The sequence below is a fragment of the Mesocricetus auratus genome, unplaced genomic scaffold (assembly GCF_017639785.1).
Source record: "Mesocricetus auratus isolate SY011 unplaced genomic scaffold, BCM_Maur_2.0 Super-Scaffold_100676, whole genome shotgun sequence".
Lineage (NCBI taxonomy): Eukaryota > Metazoa > Chordata > Mammalia > Rodentia > Cricetidae > Mesocricetus > Mesocricetus auratus.
The window spans coordinates 32,990,857-33,008,560 of NW_024429266.1; the positions used below are offsets into that span (position 1 = coordinate 32,990,857).

Below are 17,704 nucleotides of genomic sequence, written 5' to 3' on the forward strand. Positions count from 1 at the left end.
TGTTATTCAGGTAGAACATGCATTGACCACATCCTATGCCAAGAATCCTGTTGCATTTACATCGTAGGCCAGACATTCCATAGTTTGACCTTGAAGGAGCAATGGCAAGTTAAAACTCTCTGATCTTAAGTCAAAACGAAAGAGTCAATTTTGTGGGTTCCCACGCAAGATGGATTGAGAAGGGACTTGGTATTTCGTTCCTGTGAGGGGTTAAGAGGTAGTATGTTGAAGTTGCTGTGGGTAAATGGACTGGAACATTCCCTCCTTCCCACCTATGTCATAGCAGCAGAATGGATGGTGGCTGTCAACCTTTAGTGGACTCTCTATAGTAAATAAACCAATGATCATATAGTTGTAGTCCCATCCTCCATTTTCTAAATTTCAGATTTTATTCTAGCAAACTGACCTTGGAAATTTTACAGATAAACACACAGAATTGGGGAAAATCTAAATTAATCATTTTCCTATGCAGCCTTTACATTTGGCTATACAGATTGCTAGTGGGCAGACAAGACATTTCTTGCACAGGTATAGAACTTGCCATGAAACAAGCCACTCACCTTTACTGATATCTTCATACTCCAACCAGAGTCGCCTTTGGACTTGTTTGTTTGGGTACCATATAGAACAGGATTCCTCAAAGCCGTAGACAGCTTCCTGGATGTAATGGTTACCAAATTGATCCAACAAGGTCACAAAATCCGCACGAGATGTAGCCCCATCCAAGGAGTGGAGAGCATTGCTGAAGGCTATGGGAGAACATTACACAAGAGTAAATAAGGATGGGAACTCACCAGTAAAGTACATGGATTCCTAGGCAACCTGGCCCCAAATGTGACCTTGTGACGTCAACTGATGTTTGAGAGCTGGCTAGGAATATCATGCATTTCTATTTAACTGAAATAAAGTATGTTGGTTGTGTGGTTAATTTTATGCAATTTAAGCAGAGCGACTTCTGCAACTGTTAAGTAAATGGTTTTGTGTCCCCTAAAACTATAGTTCATGACATTAAATCAATTTAGTCAGTTTAATTAATAGCATTTTAAAAATAGAAAGAGAATAGCATAGTCTAAAATAGAAACATAAATACTAGCAAGGAATATTTCACATCATAAGATGAAGTATTGTTTTATGGTGCAAGTGTTACTTGAATGTGGGTGTCTGTGAAGCAAGGGTTCATAGAAAAAATATTCTGTAAGTAGAGACTATGATGGCTAATACTGATTGTCATCTTGACAATATCTGGATTCATCTAAGCAATGAACTTCAGAGAATGCTGTGAAGAAGTTGCTAGATCAGATTAGTTGAGGTGTGTCCTGGTTGTTTTTTGTCAACTTGACACAAACCTGGATATAATGAAGAAGAAAGAATATTAATTGAGCAAATGTCTCCACAAGATTTGCCTAAGACAAATCTATTGGGAATTTTCTTGATTAATGATTGATTTGGGATGACCTAGCACACTGTGTGTGATGTCAAGCCTAGGTAGTGAGCTTGAGTTATATAAGAAAACAGTATGAGAAAGCCATGAAGGAGCTAGCTAGCAAGTGCCATTCCTTCATGGCTTCTGCTTCTGTTCCTCAATGGAGTTCATGTTTCAACTTTCTTCAGTGATAGACTGTTAATGGGGAAGTGTAAGACAAAATAAACTCTTTCCTCCTAGAGCTGATTTTGGTCGTGGTGTTTTATCACAGCAATTGTGTAATAAACTGAGACAAGGTGGGAAGACACACCCTAATTCTGGGTGGCACCATTCCCTGGGCTGGGGTGCTGAACAGAACACATAAGGAAAGCAAGGTCAACACCAGTGTTCATCTCTCTCTGTTTCCTAATCCTGCCACCATGCTTTCTCTAACATGGATGTGAGACAAAATAAAGACCTCCTTCCTCAAGTTAATCGTGGCAGGTATTTTCTCATAAAAATGAGGAAAGTAAGGAATGCAGGAACCAAAATTGTTTGAAAACATGTTGACTAAGAAATGGGTAATAGAAAGATAATGGAAGAAAAGAGATAAGAAAGGTCATGGAAACAAAGCTTACTTTTTATTTTAGAAAAACCAAAGGTAAAGGAACAGGGGAAGAAGGACCACAGATGCCTCCTCACTCTTCATCCAAGCCAAATCTCTTCTTGGTTTCTGTCCTTCTTTAAGGCTCATGGGAGATGATGGTCTATAGTAAACTTTCCAATTCTAAGACTATTTGGACTATTTGGCCAGCTCTACTCAGCCCTCCTTTCTAAACATTAGTGTCCTCTCAGGGCAAAGTGGAGTCTAACCCATGAGACTTTAAGTATCAAGGTCCGTATCACTTGTGACAGCATTCTGTCACTTTGCTAGACCCTGGCAACAGAAACACCTGAGTGATTGATTATCCATGTAATTCCCAACTTGTGTGCTAGGTTAAAATTGAGTGTATGGGTGGAGTAGTGTGTCTATTGTCATGGTTTCTCAGAGTGAAGAGTGACTTCATTTTCTACATAATCTGCTTTTGAGGTTTCCTTCAGTGTGGTCCTCATTCCAATCCCTTTTTCCCAAGAAGTCTTTCAAATGAGAAAAAAATAAAAGTTTTGAGATCTTTTGGACCCCATGGAAATGTTCTAAAAAGTTTGTAGTAATGTCGTGTTCAATAAGAATGTTCTAGATCTCTGATCTTTTATAATTCATGAAGCACTATTCTTTTGGAGTTAGGCTTCACTTTTCATCATAATTCTTTATGGCCAATTGTCTTCCATTGACCCAGAGACTTGCCCTTCCTTTTGCTGACACCAAGACCCTAAATAAACTTAGAAGTCACTGCTCCTTAAGTTATTAAAGTATAAATGTATTTCTCTCTCTATAATATATATTACTACATATAGCTAAAGACATATTTCTGTGTTGCTATCTATTATACTTCATGTTTCAAAAACATTGTTTCCTTTTTATTTCTTTCTCCCCACCTTCTAATCCATTTTCTTTGGGTCATAACATTTGAAATATTTTAATCATGCTTCGTCCTTTCAAATGTTTATTCTGACAATTGTTAAAAGCTTACTTTAACAAAATACTTTGATCACACTGATAACCCAGGGAGGGGGTAATACTTTCATTGGTTTTATCCTTGCCTTCTATAGTATAAGATACACCTTACAATTTAATCTGTGCCTAGAAAAGAATTACATTCTATTCATTTGCTCTGAAGAGTGACTATGAGTGCATTGATTGTGTGTCTCATGCAGTGGTTGTGTGCTAGGCTGCTTCTGCAGTTCTGAGCTGAATGATCCCTTTTGGAAAAGAATTCCCAGGCCCTATGAAAGGTGGAGGGAGAGTTTGCTGTAGTGGTTGCTCACCCTGAGAGACCGCTGCTTGGTTGAGTTTGATGTGGTACATCACAGACCGAACCTTCCAGTGCTGAAGCACAGGATATCCAGATACTTCACTGAAGTTCACCATCCCTGGGGACAGAGGAGACAAAAGGTCAGCATGTGAGGCTGACTCACAAGTCCCAAGTTGAAAAGCATGACCCAGTTCAATTAAGGTAAGGATGTATTGGTGAGGAAATTATGAAGTGCTCTTTGATGAAGAGACTCTCTAGAAGTGTAGTCGTAACAACCATTGTCTATTGAACTCTTGCTCTCTGTTGGGCATTTTGCTAAGCGCTTTGCATATGTTAAGCCATTTGATCCTTGTGCTAAAGGTGTTATAATCTGCACCTGCCAAATGAAGAATCTAGCACCCTGGGTAATTATAAAAAGTCCCCAAGAGACTAGATGACACAGAGTGGGGTCCCAGATTTGCCTGAACCCAGAACAAGGCTCCTTCCTTGTTCTATTATAATATCTAAAAAATACTCTAGACTTACTGTAATGCCTGATTTTCAGTCTCTTTAATATTTGCAGTAATTGACTCAGGTCACGTATCTGTAACATTGATTTTCCTGTCTCATTTAACTGATTTATATTTGGTATTTATAGTTTAATTATTCTGAGGCTGATAATGCTTCTTTCTCCTTTACCAGAAGGGACACTGTCAGGGTAACTAAGTCATCAAAGGGTAGTGACAGCCAAATATCGAGTGCCACGCCACGTATGTGTCAGGAAATAGGATATGCATTTAAGGTGCACCATTATCTATGAGGAAACCCAGGTTCTGAGAAGCTGAGTTTGTTGCCCAAGGTCCTCTCAAAACATACTACCACCTTAGAGTCTTCATACATATCAATGGCCTGCTCTTCCTCAATAGCTGAAAGAGCTCCCCTATTGGAATCCCAGCCAATTCTATAAATATATATTGCTACAGAAACGAAATAATTAGGCCATAGGAAATAAAGACTTTCCAAGTTTGTAAAAAAAAAACCTATGCCTAGCATTATATATATGCCACAGAATTGTATGTGTGCACTTGTGCATGTGTATATATGTATACATACACATGTACATAGGGAAATGTATATAAACGTATAGACTGTATGTGCACAAATATGGCAATGAAACAGACATACCCAGTCAATTCTTCAGCCCTTTTGGCTTTTGCTTCTTCAAAACTAAATCAACTAACTTAATACCTAAACTGAATGAAGAGTGGGCAGGATTAATTAGCTGCTTGTCAACTCTGATCAAATTAGGTGAGTAATTACCGAATTTCCATTTCTGTGTGAATCATATGGGAGTAATTATTGGTAAGGTAAAAAGAAGAAAGGTCAAGAAAAGTTGCTTAGTGGAGCAATTGCTTAAATTTTACCTCAGGTAATCAAAGAAAAGTTTCATATAAATCAGGGAAGTGGTTCCATAACTGGTAATGCTTGGGAAGTGTCTGCCTATACCTGGTTACAGATAATTCTTCCCTTAGTTACAAAGGAAGGGTAAAGTACATAATTTCTAGTTGAGAAAAGATTTGTGATGATGTCATAGGACTACATACTTTGGCCTTTAACCTTTATGTTGACTTCAAAGGCACACAGATGAAATTCAGACTTAACCAGCATAAGATTTCATTATCTTAAAGGTACAATTATTTGGCATAGAAAATATACATTCCAATACAGTATCCCCAGCAGCAATCCACTCTGTTGCTATCTGAAAACGCCTATTTACAAAACACACCAAGTCTAATAAAGACCTTCAACATATGGGGGCATACATCCTTTTAATTGAACTGTGTCCTAGTAGGAAATAAGTAGACAAGAAACCAGGCAACCTGGGCTCCAAGGCTGGTGTTGTTACAATTGAAAATTTCAGAATGAAAATTACTTTAATGTCTGCCACTTTTCCTTCTCACAGAAAAGTAGCCTCTCTCTGGCTACCTAGCTGTGGGACATTTTGGTTCCTGGATGTTTAATCTGCAAAATCAGAAAACTGGATGAAATATATTTTGATTTCCTTTTTAATTCTGTGATCTCAAGTAGCTGTGCAAATGACTAGGCAAGCAACACAGGTGTTTCTGTTTTCATATCTGAAAAGTGGGACTGAGGGCATTTATCCCAGCTTTCACACAAGTAGGTGCTGAGAGCAGGGTAAAATTATGAGCATAAAACCATTTTGGGGAAAATAAAGCAGCATGAGCATGCATGTCCCTGTGACATTATCCTATTATCCCCCCCATCCATACATGTGTAAACTTGACATTTCTTAACTGATGCATTGTTGTGACTTTATAAACTTTATTCCATAACAACAGGGAAAAATTAAGAATGAGCAACAGCCATGGATGTTTGCAGGTAGGGACAATGATATCCTACCTATCCCCATAACGAGTTCCCTGGACTTGGTTATTTACCAGCCACACACAATTCCAGTGGCTATGCTTGGGCTTCATTGCAGTCAGGGAAGTGGTTACATAAATGGTAATGCTTGTGAAGTGCCTGCCTATCCCTATTTGCAGATAATTCTTCCCTTAGTTACAAAGGAAGGAAAAAGTACATAATTTCTAGCTGAGTCATGTTTCTTTCTCGGTGTGTCCTTGACATGCAGTCAGGTTTATTTCATTATCGTTGTGGAACACATTTACACCAAATGGGTTTTCTCCCAAACAAACAAAACTGTTTTATCCCCAAACAAAAATAGTCTCTGGCTACTTTTTTTCTTGAGAATAGTTATTGTTTTTTATTTTATATTTTTAACCTATGTTTGAGGACACAGTTACTGAACATGCTTGTGTATAATTGGAAAAGAGAAGGGGAGGAGAGAGAAGGGACTAGAAGAGAAAACCGGAGGAAGGTGGGGGGAATGGATGAATATACAAATGGATAGAATACAGAACAATTCTGAAGCAGAACTCTATTCCAAATCTATAGCAACTGCTTGGAAAACTATCCCATTCTATTGTCTCTACTAACCCACCCAGGAAGCCAACATAAAACCCACCAGTCAGTGTATGGAAGGTCAGACCCTCTCTAGCACACTGCCCAAAAAGACTGATGATTATCTCTAATTTCATCTCAACACCTGGAATATTATTAATGACAGAGTATCTAATACATTCCCCTAGTCAATGGCAAAAGTACCAGTTAGCTTACCTACTGTATCTCCGTGTTAGCAGCTGGCGATTGTACCTGTAACGTTCCCCTTTCACGTCATAAAGATTTCCTACTTTCCTCTCTACCTTTGAGACTGTGCCAAAATGCGCATGATAGCTGCTATGCTCTCTGCTATCGCCAGCCCAGAGTAAATAGCTGTTATCTGTTTTCATTTGGCTGGCCTTCCTTAATTTCCATGTAACCTGTAACAATGGAATGACCTGGGAAGCTTGGAGTTTAATTGTTATTCTGAAGAAGCCAATGAAGATTTATAAATCAGTATTTCCAGTGTGTTATTTAATAATTCTGCCAGATGGTCTGTGTGCAAAGGATTCTCTAGTTAGATAGGATTGGGAATTGCTGGGTTAAATAAAATGAAAGGGATTTCTCGCCTGCAGGCTTTCTAATACTAAGGTAGTGTGAATTTCTGAAAGGAGGATGCCACATACAGTTTTCCTGAACATATTTGAAATCAGAACTGGCTTATGAACAGAACTTGTATTTTTCATGAAAGAAAAAAGAAGCAAAAAATGCGTAGGAATGCTGAGACAGACGATTCTGAAGATCACTTTAGCTCTAAAACCCTCCAAGCTTGCAGGTTTGTGAGGATTATGACCCATAACAACACAGAGTGTGACAGGATGCAAGATTCACTGTGACACTGCATGGAAAGTCATCACTAAAGTCTTGCCAGAACTAGCTGAAAAATATGGAAGGTATTTGGTCAGTCATCTCTTTTCCAGTCCTTCTAGTTATTCTGGGTTGAAAGCACAAGGGAAGGAGCTTACTATTTGCTTGTATCACAGAAAGACACGCCCTTGCACTAACTAGCTCTGCTTACAAAAATAGGTTAAAAGCTGTATAGAAAAGCCTCCAGGTCAGGAAGATTCACTCTGCCTGGGAGCCGTACAGATCAGGAGGGCTGCAACTTGTCATTTTAAACTTTAAGCCACACAAAGAGAGGTCCAGAAACACAGGGGTAAATAACTTTAAGTCACACGAAGAGGGTCTCAGGAACACAGGAGTAAATATAACTCTGTTGTGGCTAAGAGTGTGATTTGAAGCTTTTCCTTATCTCAGAGATATGGATTCAAATACAGGTACTTCTGCTGCATCAACTCCATCTCTGTCACTCCTGAAGGGCTGGGGCACCATCCCAGGCTGCTAGGCATCCCCCTAGCCTGATAATTGCAGGACAATCTTCCCTTTCAAAGGAAACATAAAAGAAGCCAGGGCAGTCTTAGGGGGTGGGGTGGGGCTTTAAACAAGAAGCTCATTAGTAGCATGGAACTTGCCTTGTTTGTAGGTGCTAGCCCCCAAGCTGGCATATGTACACACACACACACACACACACACACACACACACACACACACACACAGGGTAGGGGGAATATTTTTCAGAAAACAAAATGGAAGTGATGCTAGAGACCTATGCTTTTTAGGAAGCATTCCTGAGGCTATATGTTAATTGTGTGTGTGTGTGTGTGTGTGTGTGTGTGTGTGTATGTGAGCTATAAGTTAATTGTGTGTGTGTGTGTGTGTGTGTGTGTGTGTGGACAGTCTTCCACAGGTAACTGATTTTTTTTATTTTGAAGAGATTCTTAGAAGGCCTAGAATAAATCTACTTTTTGTTATTATTTTATGTTGCTTCTTTTCCTACTATAGAAAAGATACATAGGAGGCATGGACACCTTTTTAATACTGAGACAAGATATTGTTGAGAAATAATGTCATTATCTACAAAGCTCCTACTCAAGACATGGAATAGTGTTTAAAATAAATTTAACACTTTGTGGTGGGCCACACTTACCATTATATGCAGCAACAGGTTGTACACACTGAACAGTGTTTTAAACTGGTACATTTATTTAGTTAACAAACACAAATGCCACAATGTGTTAGGAATCACTTTCTTCAGAGTTAGGCTCTCATATCAATTCTATGAGGAAGACAGTGTTATAAAACACATTTTTAAAGGCAAAAGAAACCAAAGCACAGAGAAGTTAAGTAGCTTGTCCAGAAATTAGACCAGTAATGAGCAGATCCCAGCTGCTGGGCTCCAGAGCCCATGCTAATAATTACTATTCTTTGTTGTCTTGGGAAGTAGCATTTCTAATCCCTGGTATCTGCCAAAGGCCCAGTCATTCAGTCATTCATCAAAAAAAAATGGAGAAAGGAGGCCGAAAGTATAGAATAAGGAAGACAAAGAATAAGGTAGAAGGATAATGAAGAAACAAGCATGCTGTTCTGGTAAGTGATGCCAAATCCCAAGTTATCAATTTCTAGTTAATGCGCCACCTGAAGCCCCTTTCTAGCTCAAAGAGGATTTATCCAGAAGCCTGGAAAGAAACAGCCTACCCTTTGGGCCCTACTTCTGCTAATAAAGCTACATCTCTGTCCCATATAGGTCAAGAGAAGGAACCACGGAACTGACATACAGGGAGGCACTATTTATTTTCCCCTTCACATGACAAGGGATCAAGAGGCCTCCACGAAAAAGAGCTGGATTCAAACACAGGGTCACTGGATAACAAAACTCTGTAAGTCTCTGTCTTAGCTCACTGCTCTATAAAGTTCTCTGCGGGGAACTCAACCATATTATTAATGCACATTTAGGCAATAGGTGCACCTAATCTTCTCTCTGCCTCCATGATCTACATACCTCTAACTCAACATAACCTCTGAATGTATATGCATCAATTATGGGATTCCCACCCCCCACTGGAGAATTTCTATAAAATTTACCAAGAAAAAAATATTACCACAGTCATTTTGTAGTAATTGTATGAGAATATTGACAATTTTACTGATTATTAACACTAATAGCATTTGACTTTATAAGTGACCATTTATCATGTTTGAATGAAATGACTGACTTAGAAACAAAAATGATCATGGTCAAGTGAGTACCATGATTTTAAGACACTATGGACAACTACCTAGGTTTGATGGCATAAGGGAAGGCACACTTACCAGTCAAGAAGTCAGGGTCAGGGGTGGGCTCTGAGATTTCCTCTAGACACTGATTCTCCAGTGGGACAGTGGCAACCACGAGACCATCTGGCAGTTGCTGGTCTAAACCACGAGCAAAGTTGTTTTGCCTAAAAACAGAGCAGACCTTCATTTTCTGAGTGTCCATGGTAATACTAAGCATGTAGTTCATATTCCAACATACAGTACAAAGTCTTTTTGGTGTAAAAGGCATGCCTCACCTTGGTGCACATGCTATGAGTTAGTCATAAGAATAGGGGAAGTAACGGGGACAAAGAGATGAGAAATGACAGGGTAGGGAATGTTTCTCTCCATCTCAGGTTTCCCTTCTGACTCCTTCTCCCTCTGTATCAACACTCTCAGGTACATTTGTAGAATACAGAGAATAATCTGGCTGTCACAAGATCAAGTCTGATACCACACTTACTACCCTGGAAAACCAGTTCCATTGATGAAAGTGGAAAATATTTGTAAAGTCTTTTATCCATGAAAGAAACAGGAGCTGAATACAAGAATTACTTTGAAAATTTGCCTCCAATTTGTTCCTAAGAGTATAGGCTTAGATTGCTACCAAGTGTGTTTTATGGTAAAATACTGACATCATCATTGTCATAATCATCATCATCTCATGGAAAGCATATTTCAATGGCTTCTAAGAAAATTCAAATAGCCCAAGGAAGAATAGGTATGGTCAAATGAAAAATCTCTCATAGATTTTCTACATAAAGGGCTCAAAATGTTTTGTACTCAAGGGTGCTTTATAATCTTCAAAATAATTAAATGTCATAATTGGTTGACTTTGACCATCAATGTCAATATTTACAATCTTAGAAATTAAAAAAGAAAATTTTTAAATTACTATTAAAGTACCAATACACATATTCAATAACAATCTGTTTTATGGGAAAGAGGGCAATGACATTATTTTATATTTTGAAATGTCTGACTTAATAGAAGGCAACTGGATTCTTACAACTGATGTTGTTTTACTTGAAATATATGAAAGAAATTTAACTTTCCAATAGGCAGAACCTAAGTACACCCTGGCAGAACCTAAGAACCTAAGTACACCCTGAAGAAGTCCAGTGATGTCCAAGAAATCTTTGTGCTCATTCTGAGGACTGCTGCTCTAGATTCACTCACAATCCAGGTCTTAAGATTTGGAGGTAAAATGGAACTTGAACATTTTAGTGTGGCTTCAATGTGAAATCTGGATGTAAGATTTCTCTTAAGGTTTTACCATACACCTGGCATGCTTCTTGGATTATTGAATGAAGAGTGTAGACTTGAACAGGATTATGGGCAAGAACACAATCTGTTCCTTTAGGTATATCACATTTACTCTGGTCCAAGATATACAACTTCATGCTGAGACTAAGACTCTTCACAGAGGAAGCAACAACACTCCTGAAAAGTCAACTCTATGCATATGAAGTTCACCTGAATGTTCCTTTTAGCACCTGTCCAGCAGCTACTTCCTTGGACTGGTTGTTGTAACCAAAGAACATTTCTCCAAAGAGAGTCTGGTTCATGGGGACCTCTCTGCTTTCTGCACAGTCACCTCCCTCTGGGCAAGTCTCTGTGACAAGTTGGCAAGACCGTCCATCCACCCCAAGCTTGTAGTCTTCAATACACCTAACAGGATAGAGATCTCAAGATAAGAAGATATTCATCAATGAGTCATCATAGAAAACAGCTCAACAATTGGGAAGCAATGTGCTCTAGAGAAATGTCAGATGAGCGCAAGCTAGGAATAATCCAATTTGATTTGGGTCTCTTAAAACTCAGTTTCTTCATCTATAAATTGAGGTACTTTCCATCATGGCCACATCAAATGTTTTACTTTTCCTTAGATGATAAAGTCTTTTGGACTGAGAACATCCACCTGTCCTAGCCCTCTAATTTCTAAAGAAGTAGAGGAGATCTGCTTATAAGTGAGTTAACATACTTAAAATAAAAGCTATGCCAGCACTTCTCTCAAGAATATTCTGTGGAGCTTCTGCATTTGTTTGTAGTGTAATTAGGCAGCAAAAGAGTGACAGTGTGCTTAAGAAATTAATAACTCTCTAATCTGGTCCTGTGGCAAGTCAACTAAGAAATGAGGAAGATTTATGATCTTCTAGCTGTGTTCTCCTTGAATACATACAAACAAGCCAGCAACTCATACATACTCCCCTCGATTCAGTGTTGATATCCTGAACTAAATAGATGCCAGGGCACAGTGTGAATACTGTGTGCTTCATAAACTAACAACCGCTTCCTCGTGCTTTCCTCATTGTACTGCTTTAATGGGAAAGTAATACTAATTTGGTAAGCATGGGTCAGTGACTCATAAGTCATTAATTGGACTTTATTTGTGGTTATTTTATGAGTACTAACTCAAGTAAGACTTAATTCTTTAATAAGGCTGTCGTTAAAGAAAGTTTTTTCATCCTTAGAAATACAACAAATTTAAAATATAAGATGATTATGATACCGAATACATCAATTATCACTACCTGTAGTAACTGTGATAAGTTAAAAGCTTCAGTCTTTATAGAGGAACAAAGGATCATAGCTTTAAGAAGTGAGACATAATACTGTAACAACATTAATGCTGTCCTTAACTGTGTAACTCTGGGACAGCTGATTAAACTCTTACGAGATTTAATTTCCAAAATTGCAAGAAGGGTGGCAGGAGTAGCTATTGCTCTAGAGTGTAGAGGAAACTAATTTATATATTCAACATACAGAAGTTACACCATGTTGATGGTACAGCTAATGCTGGCTAAATGTTGCTATTATTATTAGCAGAGGTGCAAATGAGGATGGTGGGCAAACAAGCTTAACTGCTAATTTCCCCCATTTCCCATTTATACAGTTGTGTGAACAGGTGTGAATGGAGCTTTTTAATTATAAGTGTGTGTGACTTACAAGAACCTCAAAGCAGGATATATCTGGGAGATTATATATAGTGCCTCGAGTAACACTAATCAACATGTGCCCATTTCCAACTGAAACCAGAAAGAAAGTCCAGTGAGAAATCATGGCCATTGTTCAGGGAATGGGTGTGATTCAAGACCCACAGAGGACTAAATCCATGACTCATTGGAGGTCTGGGACAAGACCTTGAAGTGGTTCCTTCCTCTAGACAAATACACCACAGTTTCGGTGATGGGAATTAAATCTGGCTGGTCCCATTTCAGTCCATCTTAAGTATCTTGACAATTGTCTGTCTCTTCCCTATGGCCCCAAGTCTCATTCTTCTGTCCAAGTATTGCACAACAAACGCTTTTTGAGAAGGAAGTTCAGGCTGGGCATCCTGTTGTTCCCTTGTATCTAACACCTAACTAGGTTCTCTACACAAGCGGGTGATGAAATGTATATATAGCAAATAAAAAAGGATGTAACTTTGGCTGAGTCTGCTTCCATTAATTGAAGTGGGTCAACCTTAATGGTCACATTATAAAGAACACTAAAATTTAGAGCAAGCTTCTATTTATGGAATGGGATTTTACAAGAAACTAAATATGAAAATTGCTCAATTGCAAAGAAATGAGATAAAATACAATAAAATAACATTACAAGTGCACTGGAAATCTTTCCATGGTTACTCAGCAGGCACCGGCTTTTAGCAAGCCCCTAACATAGTTTTATGACTATAAACATTGATTTTCATTGCAAACTTATTAGATGGTGAGATCCTTGATGACATGAACCTAAATGCTGCTTTCTTCAGCAACCTAATGGTCAGTGTGCTGTGTGAGCACCCCAGCTCACTTGCAGCAACAGGGTAGGGCTGGAGAGTGGGGGCAGAAGCAGGGAGGTTGGGAAGGGAGAAAAATAAAAGGATAGATAAGCAATCTATGGGCATAGGAAAATTGGCCAAATCTTTATTTACTTGATAAATATAGCATGAAAATAGCTTTAAATATAATTTCACTCAGCGATACAAATTTAAAATTTTGGGAAAACTGCAGAGCTTTTAAAAAGTCAGAAAGGGCCTGAATTTTGCTCCTTATCTTCACAACACTGACTTTCCAGTCTTGAGGGAGATAGTTTGCCTCAAGGGACATTGCTTTCCTCACCTGTGAAATGGGGCAGCATCGCCCACCCTGTTCCCTCACATGGGTGGGGAGGAGAGCTGATCACAGGAAGAGCTGTATGCCAGGAGGAACTAATGACTTTGCCGAAGGAGGGAGGGCTATGCAAAATACAGGGGCTTTGGGAGCAGAATTTGAAGTTTTCATTTTTGTTTAAACCATTCCTCCTTCCCTTATTTGATAATCTGGAAGTTTTGCATAATCCTTCTCAGGTTTTGGACCATTGGAACAGTTTCTATCACAAGACACATCATTAGTTCCTGAAAGGCAAAGCTTGCAACATCCTGGTTTAATTGGGCAATGATCTATGTAAACCGTGTGGTTAATTTTTGCTTTCAGGTAAGCCAGAGGCTTCATTTCTGTAGTCTCCGGACTAGACTTGCTATAAGGTTCCTCTAAGTAGACTATCAAAATGCTCGTCCTATGGTACCGGGTCTCCCCTTAGAGCCTAGGCAGTGACCAGTCCATTCACAAGGACCTACTGGGGTTTCAGCACCAAAAGTCTCTTGGCCCAGCAACGTCACAGCTACTTACTCACCCGCAGAACATGAGTATGTTGTACAAGGTGGGGTCATCTGGAAAAGGCGCCATCTGCTGGAGACACAGCTGTTCGCAGCCGCCGTTGAAACCATCTGAGCAGTCTACTCCAATGTGGCGGTCATAGCAGCCTGAGCTGTCCTTCATGGGGCTGAGTCCTGACGGGCACTGGAACAACCAGAAAGCATCCACACAAGTGGATAAAACAAGAGACCCAAGTGCAACCACTGACACACTCCATGTGAACCTCTTACCCCTGGCAAATAATCCATGGATTTCCTGTAGCCTTTTTGCCTCCTTTTAAAATCAAGGAGCCCTTTTTTGATGTCTTTCTGCTTCTCTCTGGGCACAACTCATACACATTTGCATTAAGCCTCTGGCTTTGAGCAGGCTGGCATGGAGCTAGAGAAGAGTGCTGCTTCCCAATTGGACCTCGGGTTGGCAGGATAGGTAAAATGATGGGCCAGAATTAAAATGCATTAAGCTGGGATTCCTGGGGACGAGGGAAAGCAGTGGTGCTGTTTGAACTTCACATTAAAAGGGCACTTTATCAATGTTGGTACCAGTTGGCGACAATGGAGAAATGGAGTGAGCCAGGGCTGCCAGTTTGAGGGTGGAAGGAGACATTTCCTGTAGCTTTGAAGAGGAGTGTGAAGCCTCCCACAGTAGGAAATCCTGAGCTATCTCAAAGATACTCCTTGGAAGCCACACAGCAGACATCACTGACTACATGAGCACTTGCAGGTGCTGTGCTTGGGTTTGGCCAGCTAGTTTTAATATGAAATGTTTGCTCTCCTGCCTTAATTGTCCCCAGTCAACTTCTCAAGGGTGACAGCAAAGGCGAAAATCACAAAAACTTCAGATCCTGGGAAAGGTCATGGAGCAAGGCGAGTCCCAGGAACACTTTCACAGACCCCACTACCTCATTGTCTAATCCAAATGTGGTGGTTTGAAAGAAAATGGCCCCCAGAGATAGTGGCACTACTAGTAGGTGTGGCCTTGTTGGAGGACTTGTGTCACTGTGAGAGCAGACTTTGAGGCCTCTTTTCTCAAGCTTCAGTGTGACAGTCAACTTCCTGTCGCCTCTCCGTCAAGATGAGGTCCAGCACCACATCGGCCTGCACACCACGATGCTCCCTACCATGGCGATAATGGACTGAACCTCTAAATCTGAAAGCGAGCCAACACCCATTCAATGTTTCTTTATAAGGCTTGACATGGTCATGGGGTCTCTTCACAGCAGTAAAAACTAAGTCACCTACCCTCAAAAAAGCCCATGAGGTGGGGAGGGTGACTCATGTGAGGAAACTGAGGCACAGAGTCTTTAACTCCTAGAATCATAGTTGTTTCAAGAAGGCACACACTTGAATCTCTGGAAGATCATCTGTGGCATCCTGACTCAGTGCTCCTATGTCACACGCAGACTCTGAGTGATGTCTGAAAACTGAGCCTGTGCTATTTTCTCTCACTATGTGTCACCCTCATTCCAGAACAAGGGAACTCAAGATATTGCACTAGAATCTCTAAAATCCCACTTTTAAATTTTATTTTAATTTTTGCTACCGGGATTCATGTGCCCGTGTGAAGATGCTATGCATTAATATTAACACTGATTCTAACAGACTGGGCAGAAGGCATACATGAAGGCCAGGCTTAAGCAGCTAGAGTGGGGCAGAGCTGAGAGTATGTCTAGATTTGATTCCAGGATTTTAAAGATTATATCTTATCCTATCTATCTATCTATCTATCTATCTATCTATCTATCTATGTATCTGTCTATCAGCTATCAATCATCTGTGTATCTATCATGTATTAACCATCTATCATCTATTAATCAAATATCTATGTATCAACTATCAATTTATCATCCATCAATCTATCGTCTAGCTAGTATCATATATCTAGATATCTATGTATGTATCATCTATCTATTCTATGTATCATCTATTTACCCACCATCTATATAGATATCTATGTGTCTATCATCTATATAGACATCTAAATATCATCAGTCTATTATCTATCTATCTATCTATCTATCTATCTATCTATCTATCTATCTAATCTATTTATCTTCTGTATGCACTCCTCCAAAACCCAAACAAAACTTCTGAAACCTGGCACAGTGTGATGAGTCTCCCTTCATTCCCCATTGCCTGGCTTGTCCTCTCTCTCATATGCCAGCTACCTTGGCTTAGCACACAGCTTAGTGCTTCAGCAGATGTGGCTCTGAAAAGCCACCTCTCCTCCCTCCTCCCTCCTCAGTCAATGATCACAGCAGGATTTACACTGTTTACTGACACCAGTTCTACAATTTCCTAAACAAATGCCCTCCCAGGACATGCCAGACCCCCAGTTTGGTCCATCCCCTCTTCCCAAGAAGGCAGATGGAAAGTTGAAAGGTGGCAGCATTTAAAACCAATTCCAAGGCCTAGCCCATGCTGTGTACACCCAGATGTTCCCCATAATGGATATGGGGAAGCAAGCAAATGAAGAAGCCGAGGATTGCACCCCATGATTTGTTAGCGCCCCATCAAGCTCCTTGGTCACCCAGCTGTTCGGCCAGATGTGTTACCAGAGGGGTCTGGCTTAGGCACCATGTGGCTGCGCAGGCATGATTTGGGTATGGAGACAGGAAATGCTATCGGAATTAAATGTCTTGTATTTGTGGCCAGGAGTTGCTCTCCCCCACTAACACCTTTTATAAAGCTTGTTAGAAGCCATCAAGCAGAGATAAAGCTTAATACTGCTTAACTAATTTCAACCCTCACACCAGATAGCGCTATCAGTCCCCAGCCAGTACTCCCCAGCTTCTCAGCCACCTGCTTTTTTTTTCAGAGTGCTCCATCATGCATAACTTTTGACAAATACTTCACTGAATGAAACATGAGCAGGCTTTGTTCCAGAATTCCACATCCTGGTGTATTCACATCTTGCCTGGCTCTAATGCCTAGATGACCAGGGCTATTCCTAATTGGACCACCTGATGTTCATATACTCTTAAAAGATTTGGAGAGAAGACAACATTAGATATTTTTTCCACATTGAATTTTTTTCTTATAAGTATATGTGTATTTTTCTGCAGTCCCAACATCACAGGTGCACTTTGTCTTCTCTATATTATAGGTAGCTCAGAAAAACAAACTTGTTTAAGGCCACTATGGTAGGAAAGGACAGACAGAAACAAACTTTGAGTTTAGATATGTCTGACTCCAAAGCTTGCATGTGTTTCTGACATTTAGCTGTGTACCTGTAATAAAATCTGGATTCCTTGAAAGAAACAAAGGCAATGCATAAACAATGTAAAACAAGCCTGTAGCTCTGCTATTTGATTATTTTAAGCCACTTCTGAAGCATATTCTTGGATCAATTATGGACTTATAGATTTAGCCTAATAGTTTTCCTGTGTCCCTCTTCACACACACACACACACACACACACACACACACACACACACACACCATGTTATTAGTGGAACTATTTTAAAACAAAACACTGCAAGCTGTCTAGAGTGATGACCTTGAAGGCAAAACAAGATCCTCAGTCACTGAGAAAGATGCAATTATCTTTATTGTACTGTAACTAACTTGGGAGGTAGTTCA

At 39.8% G+C, this 17,704-nt stretch overlaps 1 protein-coding gene across 2 annotated transcripts in view; it reads right to left on the minus strand.

Moving 5' to 3' along the window:
- Positions 1-17,704, minus strand: part of Astn1 (astrotactin 1) — a 311,034-nt gene that overhangs the window by 69,800 nt on the left and 223,530 nt on the right. For both annotated transcript variants that reach the window (XM_005071325.4, XM_005071326.4), the window contains exons 12-16: positions 14,104-14,270; positions 10,924-11,118; positions 9,466-9,593; positions 3,329-3,433; positions 561-749 (exon numbers count right to left, since the gene is read on the minus strand). In XM_005071325.4, coding sequence (XP_005071382.1) covers positions 561-749; positions 3,329-3,433; positions 9,466-9,593; positions 10,924-11,118; positions 14,104-14,270 — 784 coding nt within the window. The remainder of the gene's footprint in view (positions 1-560; positions 750-3,328; positions 3,434-9,465; positions 9,594-10,923; positions 11,119-14,103; positions 14,271-17,704) is intronic.